Consider the following 27,771-nt stretch of genomic DNA (forward strand, 5'->3'; position numbering starts at 1 on the left):
AAAAGGCACTTGCTATCAATCTCTCTTTTTTTATCTCCAATACTTGCAATGGGATTATTTTACCAGATACCAGAAAAAACTTCCGTGAAAACCTTACAACTTCCTATCCACCACATGTATAACACATGTAAACAGAACTGGGCCAGAAAACACCGAGCATCATTGTGTACAAATGAGGAAATATATGGCTATCACCAGTATTTTTTACCTCTGGTTAAAGCGGTATGTAGATTTTAAATAAAATTAACTGATTCATTAGCCTTGCTCGCTCCTAAAACCAGGATGGTCACGATAAACGATGAGCTCGGGCCTGCTTATCTCCAGAAATTCGCGGGGAGCTTTGCTCGCTCTCGCGAATGAGAGGGACGTCATGTGACCAGTTACCAACCAATCGTTGATAAAGTAGGTAAAGGAAAGCGCGTTCCCGTCGGCAGCTGTGTTGCTCTACAGTGTGGAGAGCGCATCTTGTGTTCAGTATATTTCCATAATTCAGACCAACAGACACCTGCAAGATGTCCGAAGACAAGCCAAAGGTGAGCCTCAGATTTATAATTTGACCGTATTTTAAAGCTTTGTTCAAAACGGACGATGCCGAGTTCCAGTTTCATTTTATGCAACCTTGCTGTGATAGTGAGATTGCGCATTTGTGCGGGAGAAAAGCGGTCGGCACGCAATCATTGTCTTGTTTTCATACAAATGCCGTCCGTTTTTATTTTATAGGCTTCTATTTTCGTCACTGCATGTTTACAACCGTCCGCTAAGCAGATGCTCATTCAAAGTAGGCGATTATTTTGTACTTACCGCGCATTCGCCCCGGTGTAATACAGCGTTTGCGGGTTTTTCTTTGTGAGAGCAAAGTGGCGCTCACCGGCCACGTTACGCCACTGGCGTAAGGAATGCCGCAAGAACAGCGTTACGGAATGTAAAAGAGCGTCGTAGTACACGATGTTCGTCCGCCATTTGGATGGTAAATAAACGGATAAAGTGTATATTCCAAGTTAATCAAAAGTATTCACCCCCAAAGTTTCATTTGAGTAATCTTTCGGTTACGGATATAGAGTTCTGAGTTGCACCTCGCTGCGCCAGATGCTTAAAAATGGCGCACAGAGCCGCAACAATGTTTGACTAGAAGGCTAATAGTTGGTCCTACATTTGCTTTTCTGTTTTTGTGGATTGTACGCCTTGCTCTGCTCGCTGCTGTTATTGTTAAAGAGGTGGCCATCTGAACGTTGTTATAATTCGCTTTTTATCAATTCACTTAGTTCTTATAAACTTAGCATCCACTAGGCCTTGTTGTTCACAACTTAGTTGTCGCCTTCGTAAAAAGATGTTCCATGGGCCTCCTACTATATTACCATGTTCCACAGTAGGGTAGCTTATTTACAAATGTTGTTTCATGCATATTAAATGTGTACATTTTGCTCACTTTGATCTCACCAAACATCTTCATATATGCTATTGTTTCAGGAGGGAGTGAAAACAGAGAATGACCACATCAATCTGAAGGTGGCAGGGCAGGATGGCTCAGTGGTCCAGTTCAAAATTAAAAGGCATACGCCACTCAGCAAATTAATGAAAGCATACTGTGAGAGACAGGTAAGGCTCTTCCTGATATTACAACTACTTAAATAGTCATGTACATGTTGTTGCTGTGTGGGCCGTCCATGTGAGTCACGCCGTTACTGTCAGTGTGTTTTTGGAACAATGTAATAGAATACCAGAGAAATCACAATACAAAACACATCTAAATCACTATAGGTTGCTTCTGATAATGATTCAAATCTGTAATATCAAATTCTAGACTGTTATTGTAAAAATGTAAACATTGCTTTCTTTCAGGGTTTGTCAATAAGACAGATTAGATTTAGATTTGACGGGCAACCAATTAATGAGACAGACACACCGGCACAGGTGAGTAAAAGTGTCCCCTTTTTATTGCTATCAAATCCCCAGAGTAAAAGTGTCCCCTTTTTATTGCTATCAAATCCCCAGAGTAAAAGTGTCCCCTTTTTATTGCTATCAAATCCCCAGTGTTATCTTCAATATTGTTAATGTACTATTACAGTATTTATTTTAATATTTTGATTGAGCTTTTTTTCATATTTTGAGTTTTAATTTTAGTTTTTGTAATTGTGTATTTGTCATTTTTATTTGTTTCTTTTTAGCTTTAATTTATTTTTATTTCCAGTTTAGTACTTCAATGGAAACTAGAACTGTTGCATTGTCAGCTAACTGAAATAAGTGTTTCATCTATTTGCATTTTACTATTATTTCAGTTTGTTTCAAGTTACGAAAATTATTTGTAATAGTTTTATTAAGTAATAATAACACTGGAAATCCCTGATCATACTCCCTTCAAAGGTTTACCAACCCCAAGTGTAGGGTATTTTATGTTTTGATTGTTTTGAAAATATTTTTATGTTATCAAAATGATTTCTTTATCATCAGGTCACTCAAAATAATGGGTATTTTATGTGACCAGATGATGGAATATATGTGTGTACACACTATATATATATATATACACATACATACATACATACATACATACATACATACATACACACACACACACACATACATCCATCCATCCTCAGGTCACATAAAATACCCATTATTTCGAATATATATATATATATATATATATATATATATATATATATATATATATATATATATATATATATATATAATACATACACGTTACACACACATCCATCCTCAGGTCACATAAAATAGCCATTATTTTACACACAACCAAAATTAACAGGTGACAAGCCATACAGTATTTCCATACATTATAGTCACTTATTTATTTATTTTCTCGTTTGCCTGTTAGTTGGAGATGGAGGACGAGGACACGATCGACGTATTTCAGCAACAAACTGGCGGCTCCTGCTAAAACTCCACACCATCTGGACCCCACGCTTATCTATTTTATTCCTCATGATGTTTCATTCAGATGCTTTCACGTTGTTTCCCCTTCTCTTTCTCTCTTTGTATCTCTTCTGCCATCTCTAGCTTTCCTAGAGTTGGGCATCACAAACGTGTTTCCAGTATTTATATACGCAATGGTTAGACAGCTACTGTGGTGGGGGAACAAACTCAAGAAGGCTGCCATAGGGCCAAGTTCTTCAAATTGTCCACAGGCCCCACTAGCCACTTCTGCAGGGTTTTATGTTGCTCAGAACACTGATTCACTCGACAAGCCCTCTGAACGATCACAACAGGGAACCGCTCCATAGTGTATTCGCCCTATCAAAAGTGAAGAAGCATAGGTTTTTTTTTCTTTTCTTCATCTTTCAATTCTTAAGAGCTTTAAGTAGGCCTGTTTCATCTCGGATTGTATTTGCCTGTGTGTTGTAGAAATATGTTTGACCAGTGTAGTGTTCATTTGCCTTTTTAATGGGGCCGCTTCTCGTATGAGCTCACTGTAGGGACGGGATCTATGGATCATCTTGTTGGTCGTTTATAAATGAAGAGACGGATTACATGACACAATTTACAGTGACTTTTTCTGGACCAAACCCCAAAGAATGGTACTCGATTAGCTGATAAAGGCAGGATTACGCCAACTAGTTCTAAGTTTATACTTTTAAATGTCTGTAGAAATCTATCCATTTACAATTTCCATTTCCTCTTAAATGTTGGTTGAGGAGAGTGGAATGACCTAAATGGACCAATACATCTTTTTTTTCCTTACTTTTTTTTTTTTTTCCCCCCCCCTTTTTAAATCCCAAATCTACAACCAAGTCTTGAATCAAATCAAAAGGGAATCCTTTCAGGCTTTGTTGCAGAGGTGTATCTGTCATCGCTCATAAGGACTGATCTGATCTCTTTTAACATCTCTAGCCCTCCCACTGTAATTCATATGGCTGAAAGGGTGAGAGGGTTTTAAGGGTCGGCTCCAAGATTTCCAGATGTTGGCATCTTTCTGTACTGACATGTACTTTTTTCTTTTTTTTTTGTCCTTTACTACTGTAAACAATAAATATAGTTTGGTACTTTTTTTTTTTTTTTTTTTTTTTTGCTGCGGCTTTTTCCATCATGTCCACAGAGTAATTGTTTAACAGCATGTTTTTTCAAATACAAAGCATTGTAGAAAAGCACAATGATGCATCCTTTAGCAATATGTCAAAAGTCTCTTTATACACAGTTATTACATGTATAAACATATAAAACATGAGATGAAGTGTCAAAGATTAAATATAAAATATAAATAAATTCTGGAGTGTCACAAAGGCACTTGAATGTTTGTCACACATGTAGCTTGTTGCATTGTCTTACAAGATGAGATGCAGTGTCGTTCATATCCACTTTTAAGATTAAAATATATTTCTAAAAATCTACAGTTACAGAGAACAATGCTTGTAAAACGATTTGGGATTTTTCAAAACTGCTAAATAAAAAACTCTTGCTTTCAGAATGGTAGTGAACAATATTTTCTTGAGATATTAAAACTAAGCAGTCGCCAGTTAATATTACTCTTACTGGGTACAGATTGAATGCTCTTTCATCCAGCCATTATTGTCCATTTTGTTTGTAACTTTGGCTGAAACAAACAAACGCCACATCCTGCTTGGGCGACTGTGCTGTTTTTCTCCCTAAATCCTCTCTTAAAAGCTTTAATTAGTGTCTGAAAGCGAGTCTGGAATTTGTCAGGGAATTTCAGGTCAAGTATATGTGGCAATATGTTTATCAACATATTTGTTCTCTTACACGATTCTTCACATAACTGTCTATGATGAGAACTGTGAAACCACTAGAGCTTATAGAATTGTCTTCATTGATTTGTTATAAAACCAAAATTAACTGTAAAACAACTTTAGCAAATTAGCTATTCACATTCACATGTTCTTTCACCATGGGTATGGCATAGACAGAACAGACACCATTTCTTCCCTAATTGTTATGTGTCTGTTTAATTATGTGCAATATTTACAGGTTTCCACTGAACACTAAGCACCAATATTTATCTTCTGGCGGAATGCAAAGGCTTTTTTCCCCTCATTCCTCTTTTAGAGCTTCAGAGATGACAGTAAACCTGAGTAAACACGTCTTAGCTTCAGTTCAGATTTATCAAGCGAACCTTTTTCATTTGTGGAGAAAAGAGTAATTCAAGTGTCTGGTCTTTTTCCCTCTTAAAGAACCAGTTGTGTTGTTGGGATGTCTCTGTTCTGCGCTGAGAACTGGGAAACAGAGTCTGCAGATTCTTTGTTTTCACCACAAGAGGGCGCGAGAAGACAGTGGATGTCTTATAAGAGCCCAGCTTCTCGGCACATGTAGTAAAACTGGCCTCTTTTTGCAATAAGGTTATTTGGAGAATCCATCTCCACGATATGTCCTTTATCCATAACAATAACCCTGAGAAAACAAAAACGGCAGTATTAGTATTGATAAAACATCACATTACAGATATTACTGACACATTTGAGCAATAATAAACATTTATGAAGACCGCCTATATATAAATTACGCAAGCTATTGTGTGAGTAAAAAATGAAAAAAAATTGTGTGTGATGCATCCAATTCACAATGAAGGTAAGCAGCTAATACACCTTTTTATTATTTAGTCCGTGCCTATTTTTATGTCATTTCTACGCCGCGTAGGCTATGGCACCAAACGGAAATGCAAAATTACCAAAACTAATTAAAGAGTTCACCCAAATATGAATATTCTGTCATTAATTACTCACCATCATGTCGTTCCAAACCCTTATGACTTTCGTTCATCTTCGAAACACAAATGAAGATCTTTTTATCCAATCTGAGAGCTTTCTGTCCCTCCATAGACAGCTACGCAACTGACACTTTGACGCTTCAAAAAGTTCATAAAGACACGTAAAATTTATCTATTATGAATTGAGCAGTTTAATAAAAAAATTCTTAAGAGACTTGATTGCTTATGATGACCATATTGAATTGAAGCTTTTATGAACAAATATTGATCAGCTAGCATAAACTCAACTGACCATGCTTTTGCACCAGAACAAACCTCATTGGTTCTTGCTGAAGCTCAAACGTGCTGCGTAACACGAGAATGAACCTCATTGGTTCTCGCAGGTCAAGCGAACATCCTTGAGCTTCTGTTTACCACAACTGATGTGTGAATTGATGAATGTTTAAAAGCCTAAATTCAATCTGTTCATCATATAAAGCAATCAAGTCTCTTCAGAAAATAGAGACTAAACCATTCAATTCATATGGATTCGTTTTACAATCTCTTTATGTACTTATGTTTCAGTTGTGTAGCTGCCAATGGAGGGACAGAAATCTCTCAGATTTTATCAAAAAGATCTTCATTTGTGTTCACGAAGATGAACGAAAGTCTTACGGGTTTGGAACGACATGAGGGTCAGTAATTAATGACAGAATTTTTGGGTGAACTACCCCTTTAAGGTGCGGTTACATTAGCAAAATGTCATGGTCCTAAAGGCCAATTGTCTATTGACAATTGCACAGCAAAAAGCACAGCTCACACAAAAGTTACTTGCACACTAAGCATCATTCTGTTGGTCAACTCTGCAAATTCACGTGACCAACTGAACCCGATGCAAAATCTGCAGGGCCTCATTTTCATGACAGGCAAATGGCTAACTTACAGTTGCATATTAAAACGGGATGTGAGAAAGTATTTTAATATTGAACATTACACAGCAGCTTTAAGCTATTTCCTGATAGACTGTGAAGATTGAGATGCAGCTGTGTGGTCTGAAAAGTTTAGGTGATTATGTATCATGACATACTTTGTGTAATCCATAATGGTATTGAGGCGGTGTGCTATGGTAAGAACAGCACAATCCTCGAACTGGCTGCGAATGGTATACTGGATCAGGGTGTCTGTCTCCAGGTCCAATGCAGCTGTAGCCTCGTCCAGCACCAGAATCTTTGTCTTTCGAAGAAGAGCTCTTGCTAGACATACCAGCTGCCTCTGACCAAGACTGCAGGAAAAGAAATATATTCACCATTGTTAATCGAAAGTCTCTTTTGCAAGCCATTGGTTATCATGGTATCAAGACATTTCAAACCAAAAACAACATTCCCATTGTCTCAAATATGGTGGCTTTTTTCAGTCATTTAAAATGGTGAAAGAATAGCACTCTTGGATGCACATACCTGAGGTTTTCACCTCCTTCTGAGCACTCATGATTGAGTTTATCTGGAAGTTCAGACACAAAGTGTTTAAGGTGCGCCAGTTCCAGGGCATTCCACACCTCCTCATCAGAATAGGCATCGAAGGGGTCCAGGTTCATACGGAGAGATCCAGAGAACAGCACTGGGTCCTGGAAAGATATTAAAATTGCAAAACAGATTTGTGAGTTCATAATAATTTGAAATACAACAAAATATTACAATTCTAGAGTTATTTTGGTTCCATTAGGTAGAGTGTATACACACTTGTGGAATGATGGTGATGCGGGATCTCAGATCGTGAAGCCCGATCTCTGCAATATTGATTCCATCGATGTAGATCTTTCCTTTTGCTGCTTCCAAGATCCGGAAAATTCCAAGAGCCAAAGATGATTTTCCTGCACCAGTTCTTCCCACAATACCAATCTGAAAGGATAAAAGGAAACAAAGAGTGAGACTGTGGTAATTTTTTCAATATAACAAGGTATCATCAGGAACACTTTGTATTACCACAATTTTACCACAAGTTTAATTACAGAAATATACTTTCAACGTTTATATTTTAAAATGGTTATATTTTGGGTGGACTATTTCCTCAAGGTGTACAAGAATCTAGCCTTGTTCAGAATGAGGCAAGGTATAGCCTAAATCAAAAATAGATAGCAATAATATTTTATAGTAAATGCTGAAGTAGAATATGTATGGACCTTCTCCCGCTCCTGGATGTGAACGGAGATGCCCTTCAGGGCCAGCTCAAGGCCTTTACGGTATTGAAGGCCATAATCTTGAAACTCTATGGTCCCTGTTTGAGGCCAAGCTGGTGGCAAAGAACTTCCTTCTATGCTCCAAGCTGCCTGTAAATGATGATATAGATGGAAATGATGCTATTACTGACCAACAAGGAAAGAAATATGATTTTTGTTTATAACTATTAATTAGGCTGTATAGCCACACTCACCTCTTTTGGTGTGTCTGCATACTCTTTTACTCTCTCAACTGACACAATGTTGTTCTCTACATCTGTCCATGACCTTACAATCCAGCTCAGGAAACCTGTCACCTGAGAGACAGCAAAAAGCATTTTAAAACAAAAGAATCACTAAAGAGGACCTGATTTGTCTGATCTTTGTAACACAGAAGAACAACCATTAATGGCTGCATTTTATTCTCCGCATTTTAATTTGAAAACGGCTGACCACAAATGAAAGATACACCTTTTTAACGCTTGTGCAATTGTTAAAAGCAATTCTGCAGCTGAGGTTTGAGGGTGAACATAGCAAGAGCAAGTTTCCACATGCAATATCTCCAGTAGCTCTCGTAATATTTGTGTCGGATTCTGCACAGAGACATTTGAAATGATTCACACCTGAAGTGAATGAGACACAGCCAGACCGACCATCCCAGGGCTCAGGGTTCCTTTTGCCATCACAGAGAGAATAGAAGCAGCAAGAACAATGCCATTACCCAGAAACTCCAAATTCACACCCAGCCACCTGAACAAAATGACATCCCAGAATGAGGTTATATATCAGTACGATGTCAACCAAACAAAATGTATCATAGGATAGGAAGCCCACCACATGGGGCAGTAATACAGGATGCGCTCTTGCATTATCAGTGCCATTCATTTCGTTGCGCCCCATCTGGCTGTTGTTGAATGCAAGAAAGCTTCCCGTGTGAATTCTAGTCCAGATTGTGATATTTGATTCTGAGTGTACATGTCATTGTGATTGTAAAACTGAATGTTGAGGAGTGCCTCACCTTGTTGCTATGAAACGGGGGAAGTAAGCAGTTTGGTTAAGATCCACCTTGTGATTGGCACCCATGATGAAGCGTGACTGCTCATTGAACGCCCGGATGACACTGGCACCCTGCACAGTCTCGTTTAAGTGCGTGTAGATGGGAGAGCGACTCACCGACTCCAACCGCCGCAGCTGGCAGGAAGTGGCCACGTAGAAACTCTTCAAGGGTGAAAAGAGTGAGAGAAAGATTATAGTCAAAACCCAAGTAGGACTTTAGATGATTTAGATGAGTTCAAGAAACTAGCATTTGCGGTTTGCAAATGAGCCTTTTTTTTCTTAACCCCATAAATGCAGATTCAGGCGTACCTGTATGAAACCATAGAGGAATGCCATAGGGAGGATGATAACGGCAGCGAAAGGAGTGGCCATCAGCACAATGATACAGACTTCCAAGAGTTTGAAGAAGTAACTTAGCATCATCTTTAGCCCATCTGGGACCATATTGTCGATGGCATCTATCTCTTTAGCAAAACGATTGAGGAGGTTGCCGCTGGGAGTGGACTCAAAGAATGACATTGGGGAGTGAAGTACGTTGTTCAGAAGTTCCAAGTGAAGATGACGGGATGCAATGATACACCCTAATGAGATGGCAACCGTGGTACCAAATATGGCAATTCCTAAAACAAGAAATGATGAAAGTTTGTTTCGATTACTTGAATCATAACTGAGGCTAGCGTAAAACACTAAGAGCTAACAGATATACAAACAGCCTGTTAAGGCCTCAAGACTCTACTAACCTTGTGCAACGCCAAGAGCTCCATAGACTCCAAGTTTCAGATCTGTGTTTAATTGAGTGCCGTTGATCACAGGCTGATCCGCCCACAAGCTTAACCAGTAATTATTAGACAGAGACGCTGCTTGTTGGAAGGCGTACAGGAATACAATGGAAACTATTAAAGGCAAACCAATGGTGCGAAAGTATTCAATGTACATCTCAAGTTTGACCTATAGGGACAGAGGAGAAAATGGAGACAAGGTCATAATCCAAACTGATGTGGTTAATAGAAAAGGAATGTCATATTTCAAAAGAAGAAGCTTACTCTGCCTATCCGTGCTTTATCAACCGTAGTCAGTTTCCCCATGTCGTCTGGGATGTGGTTCTCGTCAGATTCAGGTAGTGGCTCAATTGAAATGCTGTTTCTGTCACCACTGAAAGAGATTTGAGTTTGAATCAATCAACAAACTTTATGTTTCTCATATTTAGTGAATAACTGATACAGCTGAGCGTTACAAGAGTGCTGCAGATATGATGCTAAAATTTGGAAATTAGTTTGCATTTTAGCACTTCCGGTTCCAACATCCTGAATTCTATGGGTTTTTTCAGAGGTATAATTTGTTTATAGTCTGTTTTTACTTCTACCAATTGTATGTATGCTTCAAAGATCATAAACATTATCTTGATAAACAAAACGTACAAGAATCATAAACTGCTGTTAGTTCCAGTTATGATTTTGTGCAGAAATCCATAAGCCAATGGAAACAGTATTAGTTTCAGTATTTGTTTCAGTTTTCTGTGTGTCATATTTATTTGCATTGAATTAGCATATTTAAAATCCCATACCTGATGAGCTGCTCTTGGGACAGATCCCTGGAAAACCGCATGTATTCAGTAACACTCAATCTTACGGATTTTCTGGAGCCTGCAAGAGGATGAGTTCAACATAAAAATGATCAATAATTCTCAATCTATAATGAGTTGGTTTTTTTCACAACAATTGGATCTGACAGATCCCTGTCATCTTAGAAGATCATCTCAGACCACTATGAATTTTTCATACTGGCTTATAGTACAATGCTAGTTTGAGCAGGGGAACTTTAGAAAAACCATGCTGTTCACCAGAAAAAAAAACTTTGCCAGTGAAGCTTGAACCCCTGGTTAAACTAGTTAAAAGCATGGTGAGGACACCGGCAGCATCCATAACATATTACCTCTCTGGGAGGCCTCCGAAAAGCACTCTTTCCTTTCAGAGCTTGCGAAGGTGTGGATGAAATCAGCAAAAGCACCATTTCGGTTCAGAAGTTCTTGATAGGAGCCTCTCTCACTGATCTCCCCGTCCACCAGAACCAGGATCAAATCCGCCTGAGGCAGGAAGCTCATTCCGTGGGTCACCAAAATCCGTGTCTTTATTGAAAATGTTGAATGTTAGAGGTTGAAAATGCTGAGGAGCAAGAAAATAACCCCGTACCCCATGTGTAAGGTAAACGTCACAGTGAAAGTCACCTTGTCTCTCAGAATGCCTTTGGGCCCAATGACTTTGTTGAAGATGTGCTGACCAACATGTGCATCCACAGCAGACAGGGGGTCATCAAGCAGATACACATCAGCTTTCCTGTGAACAGCACGTGCCAAGCTCACCCTCTGTTTCTGTCCTCCAGACAAATTTAAACCCTGGAAGGAAGTTTTAGATTTATTTCAAGAGATGTATATTATGTACAAATGCATGCTCAATGGTGATTGGTCTCGTGGATGCTTATTGATCCTATTGAAACGATCTGAATAATGTGACTTTTTATAAAGTGCGAGGGTCTCACCTTCTCTCCGATCTCAGTGGCGTCTCCTGCAGGCAGATTATCCAGATCTGGCAGCAGGGCACAGGCTTCCAGCACTCGCTGGTACCAGCTTTTCTTTTTTTCCCGTCCAAACAGAATGTTGTCCTGCAGACTGGCATTTTGGATCCAAGCTTGCTGGGGAACGTAGGCAATGGAGCCCTATATAAACAGAAGCGAAGAAATGCTGAACAGACAATCAACTGCAAGGATGAAATATTTAGCAATTTGATTAATGACCTTGAAATAATGCAGAATATTAAATAAAATCTTTAAATGCTAAAAATGTGGGTTTATTTTAGATTTAAACTGGCTTAAATGAGATTTTCATATGTATTTTATATTTGCAATATATTATTCTACTTTGAAAGACAGGGCTCATATTATGGTCACCTACATGCCATTCAAAAAATGTATTTCATAAAATATATACAATGAGAGTTATGGTTGATTAGTGCAAGTACATTGACTGAGACGGCCCCGCTTCTTTTTTCAGTCTCCCCAAGAATGGCTGAAAGCAGCGAGGATTTCCCACTGCCAACATGGCCGACAACAGCAACCAGTGAGCCACGGGGAACTTTAACGCTGATCCTGCTCACACACACACACACACACACATACAGTGTAAGTGAGGGAGAAGTTGCTGAAACTCTGACACTTATTGCCTGGTTGTGTATTCAGGTGCCTTGTGGAAACTTTCAGGATAATGATACCTTTTTAGACATGGGGGGCCATCCTTAGACCAGCTGAAGGTTCCATTGTCGAACACTACACCATCCACATCTGACAAGTAAAGAGCAACAATGAAAGAGCAAAAGTAAATAATGTAATATCATGCCTACCCTAACATGCAATCTATGCAGGCAGACTATCTGCACACATCTATGTCGCAAACACAAATTGTTCTGGAGGAAAGTGCAGATAAAATTACAGAGATTGCTTCTGGGAAACTAGATTTCTTCTGCAGCTTGTGAAATTATAGACTCACTTTAATTACACAGTCTAATTAGCTTCATCTTCACAATAACAACTTTCAAAGGCAATCTTGAACAGATTTGATGAATGCTGCCCGCCTCCACCCCCATCAAGTTTGGATAAACTAACGTATATGGATGTATAAAATATAACTTTAAATACAGGAAGACATGTTACATTGTAAAAAATAAAATAATAAAAAATAGAAATATAAAAGTTACTAACAAGTCCATATAAATGTAATTTGGATTGCAGAGTAAATAATTCATATTTAAGTTAATAATCAATCAATAATAAAGTTAATATTGTAATATTGTTGCAGTGTTCATCTTGTCACAAGGCTAATTGTTTTTTAATGTAGGCTACTGTTGTTTTGTGCAAGGTCTATGGTAATATAATATAAAATAAAATAAGCCGATTGCCCGAGACATAGAACATAGAACAAGCGGTTTAGATTGATGACAAATAAAAATAAATAAACAAAATGTATTTTTTTAATAAAATAAAATGTTATGTAGTAGGCTACACAGCATTCAAATGTAGGCAATCCAGTGAGTTTTTAGAGATCTCTAATTGTTTGTGCCAGGGAGAGGAAGTGAGACATCAGTATCACCTAACTGTGAAATTTAGAGGCTATTATCAAACTGTTGTTAATCTCGCTCTTGCTCATATTTTTACTGACAGACGGAAGTGAAGAGTAAAGGGAAAGTCTCACAGGGTACATACAACATTCGGACTGTCTTTAGCCTTACAAATCTATTGCACAATAAAGTTTGTCAACAAGTGGTCTCTCACCTGATTTAAAGGATTCTCTTGCTACATTTTCTGGTTTGATTTCATCTTGACAGAGAAATTTCCCCAGACGCTTTAGAGAGACGAGAGCCTGCAACACAAGAACAAGTTGTCCATTTAATTCAAGATCAGTAGAACCCAGAAATAAAGAAATAACAACACATAACAGCACCTTTAAATAATCAGGGCAGAATATAATGGTGTTGGAGTTGATGTAATTCTCACCTGCATGGTTGTGCTCATGGCAAAAGGAAGCTGGCTTAGGGGAGTTTTCAGTATGTTGATGAGAGCCATTGATACAAAGATTTTTTGAGCATCCAGAACATTCTTATCATCAATGAGCACATAGACACCAAACATGGCAAAAGCAATCTGGCAAAGAATGGAAATAACAATCAGTCAAAACTATAATATCACATCCTGTCGTTTAGGTAATTAGTCATTACTATAATGTCAATTTTGATTTAGGCCCTTCCCAAAAGGTTACCATCGAGTCCAAGACCATATTTTTCCGATCATTTGGACTTGGCCTTTATTCAGATTCATGAGCTGGAGCTAGTCTGGACTATTCATAGAAAATATGGTCTTGTATTTGGACTTGAGTCCGGACTCGAGTACCACAACACTTGGTCACAGCCCTGATACATTTGTTAAGAATCTGTCTTTTCTTACCAGAAAGGACGAGGAGTTAAATGAGGCAATAGACACAGAGTATAAGATCTGTGATTTCTTCAGAGTTTTAAGCTCCTTCTCTCTGTACCCCAGGACCTGCTCCAGAAATGCCTTTTCCCAGGCGTAGAACTTCAAGATCTTGATTCCATTCAGAATCTCGTTCATTAACTTGACCCGTCCATCCATGTATTTCATTTGTATCTCCTGCGGAATGAACAGAAAACAGCCAACTGTCATCAAAACACCACAAGCTTTGCCACGACACCACTAAATAACAGAGAGGTTTTGGGCATTTTCTTTACTTGATGTCTGGCTGCCCTGCTTACAAAAAGCTGCATAGCTGGTTACCAGCCTTATTCCTACAAGGATTCTTGACTGAACCAGAAAGACATACATAAAAAGGAGTGTTTAGCTGATGAACAGGATGGTCCACCAGTTGGACCAGCATCAAACCAATTTGTGCTGGTTTAAGCTGGTCTTTTCAGCAGAATGGTTTCACGTCAGAATGATTAACATTGAAGAAGGCAATACATTTCTAACTGCATGTTAAGATATTCTAGAACACAACAGTTATGAGCTGAGAGATTGACTCAGTCAGTGGCATGCCAAATGTCTGTTTTCTGAAAAATAAAATTGAAACTTTATTGCCATTTGCAAGCATTGTGGTTGCTTTGCTTGGGAGGAAGCATGAGGAACTTCAAAGGAGCAAGAGAAGCTTGAATCCAACCCGCACACTCAAGCTGTGCTCACTTCACTATCTAAACCAGCTGTGGACCCTTCACGCTGACTTACTTTAGCACTCATCCATTCATAGCACTCCTCAACAGTCTGATGTCTCAGAAAGCATCTTATTGGGTGAGATAAATGAGGATCTTAACTCATTTTGATCTCCTTTAATGAGAATCCCATTCAGAATTAGCCATCCCTCTTTGAACTTTAAGGGTTTGGGGGTCACAAAATGCATTTTCAGATCTTTGTATTATGTTTCTGGAGATTACAACGTCAGATGGTCTTACTCAACATCTTACCCACACAGCAGTATCGTTCTTGTGATTGATGGACAAACATGAGTTGTTAAAAGCACACCTCCTTGATTTACATACTCATATTTTTAACTGGTTAGTTAGCTTTGAGGTATGAAACTTGCAATATGTTTTTATTGTACAGTAACCTCTTATATGTGTAAGTATCGAGGACATTTCGATTTTTTAAGGAGTCTGGGCCTCAAATAGCAGGTGAGTGACAACACATGAATCCTGAGTTACAACATTACAGTACCTGGAGTTTGCTTCTCTTCCTTGCAATGAATCCGTTCAAAGGGAAGATGAAGATCACGGTGGCGATGCCCGCTAGAGCTGATGGTCCTAAAAGCTGAAATAAGACATGTCTTGTTTATTTCTCTTAGGAAGCTAAAACAACTATTCAACCAATATCTCCAAATGTTAAGAATGCAATTCAGACTTTACTTATATTACTAGAATGGAAATAGTTTACTGGAGTGGAATGAAAATACACAAATATGTGTGCCCTCACCTGCCAAAGAAAGAAGAGACAGAGTGTGACCTCAATGGGTGCCAGCCACACAGCATTGAAATACACCACAAAATCCATCAGCTTCTGGGTATCGGCAGAGACCAGATTGACTATCTCCCCCACTGTGCATGTTCTGCGTGCTGCGCTATTCACGACAAGAGACTGGGGATAAACAAGAAGCAGCAACAAAAGCAGAGAGAAAGATTGATTAAAAACATGTAAAAAATGTATAATATATATACAAACACTATATGTACTAAAGTATTGGGACACCTGACTATTACACTATCAGGGACATCGCATTCTAAATCCAGAGATTAATAAGGAGTTGGTCCTCCCTTTGCAGCTATAACAGCTTATACTCTTCTGAGAAGGCTTTCCACAAGATTTTGGAGCGTTTCTTAGAGAAGTTTTGCCCATTCGTCCAGTAGAGCATTTGTGAGGTCAGGCATTTATGTTGGACGAGAAGGCCTGGCTTGCAAACATCCCAAAGGTGTTCATGAGGTTGAGGTCAGGGCTCTGTGCGGGCCAGTCAAGTTCTTCCACACCAAACTCATTCAACCATGTCATTATGGTCCTTGCCTTGTGCACTTTGGCACAGTCATGTTGGAGTGGAAAATGGCCTTCCCCAAACTGTTCCCACAAAGTTGAAGCAGCATTGTCCAAAATGTCTTGGTATGCTGAAGAAGATTAAGGTTTCCCACCACTTAAAAAAAAGCCCCATACCATTATTCCTCCTCCACCAAAAGTCAGACAGGTAACGTTCTCCTGGCATTCGCCGAACTCAGACTCGCCCATCAGAGAAGCGCGAATCATCACTCAGAACACGTTTCCTCTGCTCTTGAGTCCTCTTTACACCACTCCACCGACGCTTAACATTATACTTGGTGATGTGAGGCATGCAGCTGCTCGGCCATGGAAACCCATTACTCCCACCGCACCGTTTTTGTGCTGATATTAATACCAGTGGAAGTTTGGAACCCTTTAGCTATGGAATCAGCAGAGCGTTGGTGACTTTTACGCACCATGTGCCTCAGGACTCGATGACCCCACTCTGTGACTTTACGTGGTATTCCAGTTTGGGGCTGAGTTGCTGTTGTTCCTAAATGCTTCCACTTTCCAATAATAGCATGGCTAGGTGCTTGATTTTATACACATGTGGCAATAGGTCTGATTGAAACAACGGAATTAAATAATTAAGAGGTGTGTCCCAATACTTTTCCATATAGTGTATATAATATTACACTATATATATATATATCTGTACTGCTCATGAAACTTTCTGCAAATACTCCCATTACCAAATATCATTGAACCATATGTTCTGACAAGGTTTTTGTGTTGGTGAAATGGCCTACCTTTCTGTAGACCAGACCCATGACAGCTGTTTTAACCCTCATGCCCACAGTAAAGCAGGTGTATGTGTACTGGTGGTTGAAGACAGACTGCAGGCAGGACAGGAGGAACACAAGAGAGGCATAAAAATAGCCCTTCCACAGCGGAGCATCCTCATCCTTCATAAAGCCTAACAACAGACTTTAAAAAAAGAGAAAAAGGGGTCAATAAAGGCACTATAGAGTACAAAGAAATTTGCAGATTTTTGATGTAACTAAGCATTTGGCTAGAGTCCTCTGTAACAGACCACATCCAACCATTGTGGTTTGGCTCAAGGTTTACAGTAGCGAGTAAAGCCACAGCTTTCTTTGAAAATGAAGAATGGTAGATTTGTTGAGATTAACAAGACGTAGCATGTTCAACTGGAAAAATGTTTTTCTGAATTCTAACCAAATGCTACAAAATCCATGTTGCTTACTCTGAGGGCAGAAGACCTTGAATGTTTCCATAGTTCCCACCAAAGTCCACCTTTTTTGACACAAGATCCCAGTACAATATATCTACTTGCTACAGTTTGGTCTTGCTACAGATCTCCCTGCTAAAGTTTGCTGGTAGCTGACTAAACCTCCCATTTAACTGGCAGCTTTCCTGTAGTAACCACAACCCCGACAGTGTTCCTCTACCCTCCCCGAAGCTAACACGTCTAGGGCGGACGGAGTGCTGTGGTCATCTCTCGCTCTCAAGCTTTCAGACTTGAAGCCATAATTGCTTCTCTGTGGGCATAAACAGCATGATCTCTGTCTGGCTGGTATGGCGTCTCTGACTCAAGCACCTGCCGCACACTGCCACTTCCTGTTTTCATCCCAAGATATTGTGAACCGTAAGATGTCTCTTCTAAAAATATTTTGATAACCTAGCGAGCTGTCTTTAAAAGCACAGAGGGGCCATCTGTGTTTATTTAAAGGCAGAACTTTTCATAAACACAACTCAAAGCCTAACTTACCCTAGATACACCAAAGCCCAAAGTTTGAGAACTTAAACTAAGAATGAGGCCAAGAATCAGCTTTGACTTTCTCACCTTAGAACCTGTGGAACTGAAAACATGAAGGCATCATGGACCATGAGGCACAGCGTCCCGGTTAGGAAGTAGGGTCCGAAGCTACGCGCAAGTGTCCGTAACAGACAGAATCCCGAACTCTGCTCTTTTTGAATCTTCCTGAGGAGTTGGGCCTGGTCTGGTAGTCGAGATCCCAAGGCAACACTGGTGCTTAGGTGGTTCTCCTGCCTGTAGATGGAGAAGAGGCAAACGGACATGTGCGTAAGGAATTGGTGCTGAAGCCTAAATGCAGTTGTTAAGCTTATTTAATCCCTCTTTGTAAGTTCTAATTGAAAACAGAATGACATTAAAACATCCTGCGGCACAATGCAAGTTTCCACAAATTGTAAAACGCATGAGAACCCTGACATGTGAGGCCTTAAAAGTGGATTTCAGAGGACTTGAAAACACTGTATGTTCAAAGCAGAAAAGTGTTAACAAGCAAACCAATTGACACAATCCTCCTGTCTCGACTGTCTTTTTGTGGGCATATTTCAGATGGAAATGTGATCGCACTGATCAAAGCAGCATGAGGATCCATAGCAACATAAACAAACAACTTCAATGTACACGTGCCTCAAAATTTTGTGTGTGAAAAAAAACATGTCTGATATTTTTAATGGAACTCACTGCTGTAATTTGGTACGCTCCGCTGTCCATTCTTCTTCCAGGTCGGATATAATCCTTTCTGATGTATCTTCTTCCCTCAGACTCCACAGATCTTCTGCTTGCAGAGGAGAACGGTATCCTTTAAAAACCAACCTGGAAGCACACACAATACAAACTGAATGCATTTCTTTCACAGGACCAAGAAGAATTTAAAAGATTAGTAATGGTGTTTAAATCATTTAATTCCATACCCGCTAAACCACCAGAAGAGGATCTTTGACAAGAACGATGCATCTTGAACAGGACATGCATTCTGAGAAAACGACAAGAACAAGTTGGTTACAAATACACTATATGGCCAAAAAGTACAGCATGTGGATATGTTTAAATTAATAAAAGTAAAAGGTTTTTGGTTTAACAAACAGTAGGCCAACTAGAAATACCATTGGTTCCCATGATCATTTGGCTATAATTTATTGGATGGTATATATCGGCCCAATTTACTAATCACTATTTTTACTAATCATATTTTAATTAACAGGTTTGGGCCAAGCCAAAAGTGTTAATTAAAATATGATATAGATACAGATAAAATTTTCAATTATAACAAGGCTTGTCAAAACAGTTCTAACATTATACACATAAATAACCAGATGTGAGGCAGTCAGTTTCAGAAAGAAGAGTTTCACAGTTTTGCTTTCTTGGATGGAGAACGCAGTGGCTAGAAATCATATTTGGCAACAGTGAACTGAGAGTAAACAGAGAAACAGTGTGAAAGCATCTGTGAGTAAGAGTGGTAGACCTCTTTCTGTGAGTGTGTGTGTGTGTGTGTGTGTATGACTTATGTGCCACAGTAACACACTTCCACCCACTGCTGACCTCAGTGCTGCCCCTTTGCCCATACAGCCAACCACCCAAACACTCACTCTCTCCCGCCTCCTCACTGGAGGTCTCACTCTTCAGGATGCAGTGAATAACCCTACACAGGAAGTGAATGAGTCAGGAGGGGATCAAGGGGTGTGGCACGACGTCTGTGGCTACAACCTCATCACAAACACTCTAATTCCTCTCTGAGCTTGTTTCCTTGTTTTTCTCTGGAGGAGAACAGTCAGATGGACCACTATCTCACGAGATGTTAGGAGATTACGTTCTGTGTTGCTCTGCTCAGTGCTATGTGTGTAATTTGCATACATAACAACCAAACAGTGGGCAGAATGAGTCAAGAATTTAGTTTAAAAAAGGATATATCATTATCCGGGAAGGAGGACCACAGAGTGTCCGTGTAGATGAGTCAAGCTCTTTTATCCAATCATGAGTTCAGCTAATATCTAAGTGCAACATTCTTGCGGGAGACAGTAGTTGGATATGCTACAACCATTACCATAATTCACTTCAAAATGGGGGGGTTGGGTTCTATATTACTTAAAGACAGAAGTAAACACCACAGGATTGTTTGTGATGGATTATTTTAGTTGATGAAGTTCGTACCTTGAGGGCGGCTTTGCCTGAGGGTGCTCGGTCTGCAAAACAGCTGAGGAAGAGCTGCGCCAACTGCAGGGCGAAGTAAGAGAAAAAGGCCAAATACCGCACAATATCCGGAGAGAGACCCTGAAAAGCAGAGACAACAGAAACAGCGGATCATATCCAGATTAAAGAAAGAGAGAGAGAGAGAGCACAGGCAGACTTTCCCATTTAAATGAGTACCACAACCAGGGATTTCCCGTAATGCTACTGTGATGTTATTCCAGCCCTGATCCACAGACTTCCCAACATGCTGTTTACATGCTGAACATTCTGTTCATATGGAACTCTCTGGAACACAACTTGTTGTTGAATTTCCAAGGGTTAGTTCACCCAAAACCGAAAATTCTGTCAGTAATTATTTTTGGGGGTTTTTGCACACAAAAAGTATTCTCGTCGCTTGATAAACTTAAGGTTGAGCCACATTTGTGTTCCGAAGATGAACGAAAGTCTTACGGGGTTGGAACAACATGAGGGTGAGTAATTACTGACAGAATTTTTGGGTGGAATAACCCTTTAATGAACCTTGACGTGCTTGTTTTCTGAGGACAATCTCAAAATGTCACGCAAGAACTCCCTGACTGGACATAGAAGAGCTAGTTGGTGGAGAAAGCAGGAGACATGTTGTTTACTGAGTGATGTCATGTCCCAAACTAAGGATTAATGTAAAAAATATGATCTGCTGTTCTATAGGAAATCATGCAGTGCAGTGCCCCTTCTTACTTCGCCTAATGTCAGAAGACATGGGTGTGCACGAGCATTAACAACATAGTAAAGCTTATTTTGAACAGTTAAGGGAAATCATGGTAAAAACCAAACTCTTTAATGGCCTGCTTTATATAAATGAATTACGTATGAAAAGAGCCATAAAAGGCCTCGAGTCACGCTACAATCTGGAAACTCATAGATTGCTGCTGTTCAAACCTCCGGCCACTATTTGCTGGTGAGGAGCCAACAGTAGCTATATTTACAAACTTTACACATGTGCTGTTCATATGCTGCTCATGCATTTCTAAATCTATAGTAGATACTAAGTTTATCTTGCTGGTGTCCTGGATTTGGCGTCTTGGCTCTATTGGTGCACAAGCCATGTTGAGACAAATCTGTAGTAAACATCCGTTTGGCCATGGAGTCCCTTGCTAAAATAGAGGCGTTATTCTTTACTACACCATAAAATAAAAAACAAGGCCAGAGTGGTTTCGGTGGTCAAAATGTAGGTCAGTCAAAATTTCATCCCACTCTTATCCAAGGATAAAGTCAGCATACCAGGGAGAAATATCTGTCTTTATGCTTCGAACACGTTTTGCACGATATGGGTCAGAACTGCCTAGTCTCGTTTCTTAAATGTTAAACCTGCTTTCGTGCTGGGTCGTATTCTTGAGTTATTGTGTGCGACAAAATGAAATTGATTAAAAACATATATTTAAAGCACTTCTTATTAAGACATACCCTGTATTTAAGACATTTTTAAAGATAGCGAAACCAAAAAAAGAAAAAACATTGGCTGAATTTATTTATTTAGCTCAACAAAATAATTAGCTTAACCCAAGTGAGTTGGTCACCTAATTTACACTGAGGCTAAGGTAATTAATTTTCCAAAAATGTTTTTAATTTTGTCTTATTGAAAAAAGAATAACACTTATACTGTACTTCCACATATTGTAAGGTTCATTAGGAGCACAAGTCAGATTTAAACACTTTCTGACATATGTTTCAAACTAACACCTGTACTTGGACTTCACCTGAACTCATAATATGAATGTGACAAACCAAGTCCAAACTTGGGTAAAATCAACAAGTGCCAAAAGTAGAAACTGCTGGAATGCTGAGCTGCCGTGTGTTTGTGTGAGTGTATTTGTGCAATGTATTTGCTTGTGCATGTGTGGATATGTATCTGTGACCATGTATGCATGTTTGCATACGTGCACCTGTGTTTCATCCATACACCCATATGTGACTGTATGTGTAGGCTTAGTCCAAGGTGTTGTGAATGTACCGTGAAACTGAAATTCTCTGTGTCAGTTGTCATTTTTCTCACCTGCTCTACAGCCAGCTGGACCTTTGCATGAAGTGGAATAAGGGAACAGACCACGCCCAACAGCCAAAAGAAGAACAGGAAGGCAGAGGAACGGCATCCCCGCACTCTCTCCCAATGAATCACGCACACTGCTAACACCTGTCAAACACACAGCTGTAAATGACATTGTTCTCATCTGCTAAAATTACAGTTCATACAAAACAAGTAATAACAAATGACTTTAAAAAGGAGCCTAATTACAGATAGCCCTCCCTCTGCTGAATGATGCAAGTTTACTTTAAAGGCAAAGTATGTCATTGTTTTTTTTTTTTTTTCAAAATACTTTCTCCTATCCCAAGCCATTCGTAGGATACAGCTCTAGAAAGTGTAAACACTGTGGTTCTCTTTGAATGACCAATGGTGTGAGTTTAGGGACAGGACTGTCTGTTTGGCCGTCCAATGGAAAATGGGGAAAGTGTTCAGGGAAACTTCATTACTTCATCCTTTTTGAAATTACACATTTCACCGTTACGCTAACTCATTGTGAAGGGCTTTAAATAGATTTAATTACATTTAATAGATTTAAATTACAACTATCGAGGCCATGACCTTTAGAGAGAAGGAAGATCAGTAAGCAAATAACTTTTATCATGTCAAAACATGACCGACCCAACCGAGAAAAAAAAGCTATGAAAAAACATAGCATGCAGGTTAATTCTGTTGCATACTGGTTAATTCAGTCAGTTAGCAACTTTGGCATCAAAGTATATGGATATAAAACACGGAGCATTTGAGAACTGAATTTAAGTTGATATGATCCAAATTAGAGAATGGCCTGACTGCAGTGACAGGAATAGATAAGATCAGAGAAAATAGTAGATGAAATTTGTTAGGGAAACCTTACTTTTAAAATTGTACTATGTTTTCTTGAAGACCTGAAGACTAATCCATCATTAATTAAATTTACTTTGTTTTTGTTTCAGTTTTTTTGTTGAGGTTATATTGGATTTTTTCCTGTCTACCACCACAGCTGTCTCCTCTAATAAAACAACAAAGCGTATAAAGTGTGGCCTCTGTTGAACCCACATCTTTCTAAATTACTGTGTCTTTTCTTCATCCAAAAATTTGACGTTCTGCATGTCTCAAAACCAGACTGTCAACCAGTGGCTCTTCCTGATCCCAAGCTTGATGTGATGTTCATTTGCTGCAGTATCTCCTAGGTAGCGCAAAACATAATTTGATTACATAAAAAGCAGCCTACTGGTACGGTACAAATTAAGGATCAGGACTGGATCCAAAGACGCCTCCTCAAAACCAAACCAAAGCCATATAACCTCAGAGAAATGAGGTGAAGCCTTTAAAAGGAACTCTTAATCATGTCCTAATGAAAGACGCCTGCGGAGGTTTGTTGCGCTACCTGGAAACAGAACATGTAAACCACATGTAACATCTGCATTGTTGATGTTGACTTCACGTCTCACGAGAATAAGTCCTCTGGACAGTGGGAGGAAGCCAAAGCTAGCAATTATACTGGAGAGTTAAGAGCGGGAGAAGACAGAGACAGATCTGCTTCCTGCAGCTTAAATGAGAGCACACAGTGAAACCGGCAGCAGCTTATGGTTGGTAGAAAATGAACCAAGCATAACAGCAGACTTCAGCTCCAGGCAACAATATTTACCAAAAGTTCAATATTGAGGGGGACCAGATTTAAAAATGCAAGACGGTACCATTAAAAACCAATATTGATGGATCACTAATCTGAATATTGCAGGAATGTGTAGTGGTTACAGCCCGTGGTTACAATTTGTTAAAGCAAAAATAACGATTAAAATGAAGAAAAGTATTGTAAGGAGACATTTCAGGTATCTGAATCTGGTGGACTGATGGCATACAGTCCCAGCAAAGTCTGATGTATCTTCCTCGAACTAGCACTCATAACTAACCTGAAGATGGAGAATTGCGCAGTGCCAGTTACGTTTGGCATAGATTTGTGCAAGTTTATGGTGTTCCTTTAGTGAATCAGGTGCTACAACAATCCAGACGGTGTTGTAAATAAATTGCAATTGGTGGGGTGCTCTTAGTAAATTCCCCCTCTAAGTTCAATAGAATTGTGGTGGTTGTTTCTTTCTAAACTGTTCATTACATGAGCCCAAATATTACCCAAGAAAACCCATGGAGGTTGAGCAAAGCAATGAAGCAACATTTCCAGAATTTGAAAGCAATATTTATGCACCTTCATAATAGATCTCTTAAATTGTTATTGAGTATTTCTACCTACACTCCATCACCTGCCCAAGTTATGACACTGCTTAATTTCACTTTTTGACCAATTAAGATCACAATCTGTTAAGGAAGGGGCCGTTTAAGGACACGATCACACTGTTTAACTCTTTAAGTGTTTTTACGTTGACACTAGCCAATGTTGACTTAGGTGTCTGAAGAGACCACAGATGGGTCATGAGTCTGGTCTGGAACCCAGAAAGCGATGATGAGATTGTGTTCATTAGGCCATGTGTAGGTGTGCCCCTAACCTAGTTTACCTCAGAATGTCACAGTCTATTAGATGAAAACAGATCCTGCTGTGTTAGGAGCTATTTTACAGACATAAGCAGGTGTGTTGTGAAATGAATGTAGGTGTGGAATGAATAAAGCTTAAATCTTTAATATATATTTCCATATGTGGGCTGATGCATCCATCTTTAAGACATATGCTTATGTTTTGGATACTGGTTCCTAATATGGGATGCTGGTGTTCTTAACTAGCTTATCACAAACAAAACTAAAGATCCACACACTGCTGCAAAATGCCCAAATTTCCACTTGATGAAGATCCTCTGAATCAAAACACTGTTGAAAAAATGGAAATTCTACAACAGTGAGCCAATCTACCTCTTTAATTTGTTGAATGACAGTTTGTCTAATGTCAGATGTACATACATTCTTTTCTTATTTCTTAACTAGCTTCACCAGCAAGACTGCTTTGGTCAAACAACTTTAAAAGAAAAACAAAGCCAACTGGCTTCACTAGCTAAAATTTACATTAGCATATAATTTACGTTATGCTGGCCAACCTAGTACACCAAACACTGCTAACCAATGTTAACCAGTCTAGACCAGAATAGAAATTAATTTTGGTCTAAACATGGCAAAAATTAAATTAAAAAAATCCAAAAAATTTAATTGTCTATTGTCAAAAGTGTTGTGATGTATGAAAGTCACTTTCAAACCAAGCAGCTTTCTTTTGCACAACACAGTGAATTCAGGCGAGCGACTTGAACCTGTTGCAAAGTCTGCACGTAGAAATCTTTCAGCCTAATTCCTGATCCTCTGGAATCCTATCAATCCTGATTGGAATTCCTGGATTCCCATTGAAATGACTGGATTTCGCCATTGGAAATTTGCTGAACAATGGTAAATGAGGCCACACCTCAAGCCTGGGCACCAATCTTTACCATGCTAAGATAAAACTCTAAGATTAAACCTAGCAAGCTAAGTAACAAAACCCTGATTTATGCCTGTACTGCTACGTTTTTCTCATAAAATTTGGAACTTAGAGGTTACATTACCACGGTCAGGCTTCGTATGATAGGACTGAGCAAGAAGACAAGGTGTTGCTGGATTTCCTGTCTTCGTTCCAACAGGATGTAGAAGAATTCCACAAAACCAAAGGATGCCAAGAAAAACCCCAACAACTGTAAAAGAGCAAAGAGGAATACAATTCATATCAGAGTGAGAACTGAGTCACTCTCCCGGAATCTCCGGTGGTCATTGACTGTAGAGAATAGGTGCGATTTACATTATAATAAGACTGGATTGGAATCTGTGTGGCGGAGAAACAACTGTATTTCAAACAAAAGAGTTTTAGAGCGGAAGAGTGAAAAGTGACATCACAGCTCACTAGAGTGCTAACCGCACTCACACCACAAACTGAGGTTACACACACCACACTCTCTTTTACTGTCTTCCTCGGCCACTAAAGCGTGAACTCGACCCCTCAGTCTACCCAGACCACCACGTTCACTTTGTTTTAACATTCTGGTTTGAATTTTATAGACCACAAAGCTGATACTTTTGAGACCCGGACAGGCTTGTATAACATTAACAGGTCTTAGCGGTCTGTCTCACCAGCTTGGCATTGCAGAGTGAAGAGAGGGGCAGCCGACCTCGGCCGTGGCAGTACAGATGAAGGCAGTAGAATGGAGAGAGGACCCACAGGTAGATGCATGGAGCCCACACCAGGACTGTGTTCTGGAAGCAATTGCTCAGTTCAGGGTTATGCGTGTACCATGTCTGGTTCCAGTCCTGGAGATAAAGAACAGGATGTGCTTAACTTTTCAACAAGTTATATGGTAATTGACAGTCTTCATTCTTTCATTGGATCAATATTGTCTTGATCCAAACCCTCTCCACAGAGAAATATGATCTGAATGTTCCAGAACATCTAAAATTAGGTTATAATTTTGAACATCTTGTGCTTTGTTTACCATGTTGGTAATTTTTTCTTATTTTTTATTGCTTATCGTGACCAAGCTCATCACTGACTTTATCTTTTCTCTTTATATTAATGGGTTAGAGACAGCTGAGATTGCATTAATTAAATTGAGATTGAGATTGGACTAAATCAATGTAACTGAAGGAACAGATCTGCCAGATATTCTGACAACTGAAGAAGTTTATGAAATCAGTGTATTAAATTGTACATTTATTTGCTAGCTTGTTTAAATGTAAAATAAATCATATTCTAAAGATTGACCACAATGCATCATCTGAACTTAATTCAACACATTTAGTAAATAATAATAATCAAATAATCAAAAAGTCATACAAAAAAAACCAGATATATTCTGGTTTTCTGGTTCTTGGCAACATCCAATGTTTCCAGAAAACTTTCAATATAATATCATACATATAAAATAACAACTCTTTACAGGTATATATGTGACATAAACAAAACATATAAATCAACGACATATGTATATTTATATTCTTGAGTAATATTCAAGATTTAAGGTCTGACATTAGAGGTTTGCTCACCCATAGTGGGTCAAGTCCACTTAGACTGCAAAAGGTATCCATTCACTCGTCTGGTCCTGAGGATGTACCTATCCCTGTTGTGTATCCTGGTTCTTTAGACTGTTCTGTCACTCTGTGCTGTGCCTGAGTCAAACTCTCCCTCCGTCCTGGGATCTCACACACTCCCTTATTCACTTTTGTCACTCCTTGTTTCTGAGAGTGTCTGGAAGTGTCTGCTTTTTGACCACCAGTCTAACAGCCGCTTAGGTGGGTGGTTATATTCACTCTCTCCTCCCAGCAGTCTTCTTTAAACTCTCTGTCTCTCCCTCCTTCTCTATTTATCTCCCTCTTTCCCCGACTCCCACGTACTTTAGGTTCTTTATCAAAACAGTAATGTGGTTTTGCAAAACTCTAAGACACCACCCGAAAAACATAGACTCAACCCTTAACATACAGTACTCCTCTCCCCCTTTGCCTCATATAAAACACTATCACTCTCACTTTCCCCCAAGCAGTCACCTCCACTTCGGTCCAAATGCAGAAAGTGCTGCTAGTAGCACTGCAGTGCTATTTGTTCGTCTTTATAGAAGTGCTATTTTTCACTTTTCCTGCATCTACCTGAGAAACACTTAGTAAGATCGCACACACAACCAAGCACCACACTCCACCTTGAGGTATGCATTTTTGTCCAATGTGAGATACTGTACACTTATTACACACACTCAGTC

General features: G+C 39.3%; 2 protein-coding genes across 2 annotated transcripts; one reads left to right on the forward strand and one right to left on the reverse strand.

Moving 5' to 3' along the window:
- Positions 1–284: 284 nt before the first annotated feature.
- Positions 285–4,004, forward strand: sumo3a (small ubiquitin like modifier 3a). The gene is made up of 4 exons (XM_079883576.1): positions 285–533; positions 1,468–1,596; positions 1,840–1,911; positions 2,840–4,004. Exons 1-4 carry the CDS (start codon positions 513–515, stop codon positions 2,900–2,902), a joined length of 285 nt encoding a protein of 94 aa, XP_079739702.1. The 5' UTR covers positions 285–512; the 3' UTR covers positions 2,903–4,004.
- abcc6a (ATP-binding cassette, sub-family C (CFTR/MRP), member 6a) lies at positions 3,951–27,341 on the reverse strand. The gene is made up of 31 exons (XM_079883574.1): positions 27,065–27,341; positions 26,156–26,332; positions 25,597–25,722; positions 22,052–22,189; positions 19,981–20,100; positions 18,744–18,805; positions 18,514–18,645; positions 17,866–18,072; positions 16,811–16,988; positions 15,453–15,614; positions 15,198–15,290; positions 13,920–14,123; positions 13,473–13,619; positions 13,251–13,338; positions 12,194–12,263; positions 11,945–12,071; positions 11,466–11,642; positions 11,155–11,322; positions 10,863–11,055; positions 10,495–10,573; positions 9,974–10,082; positions 9,671–9,878; positions 9,240–9,550; positions 8,893–9,092; positions 8,498–8,624; positions 8,090–8,191; positions 7,839–7,985; positions 7,399–7,557; positions 7,117–7,283; positions 6,747–6,941; positions 3,951–5,364 (listed from the first exon to the last, which is right to left on the reverse strand). Exons 1-31 carry the CDS (start codon positions 27,104–27,106, stop codon positions 5,256–5,258), a joined length of 4,524 nt encoding a protein of 1,507 aa, XP_079739700.1. The 5' UTR covers positions 27,107–27,341; the 3' UTR covers positions 3,951–5,255.
- Between the last annotated feature and the right edge of the window lie 430 nt (positions 27,342–27,771).

The sequence above is a fragment of the Squalius cephalus genome (assembly GCF_949319135.1).
Source record: "Squalius cephalus genome assembly, chromosome: 10".
NCBI lineage: Eukaryota > Metazoa > Chordata > Actinopteri > Cypriniformes > Leuciscidae > Squalius > Squalius cephalus.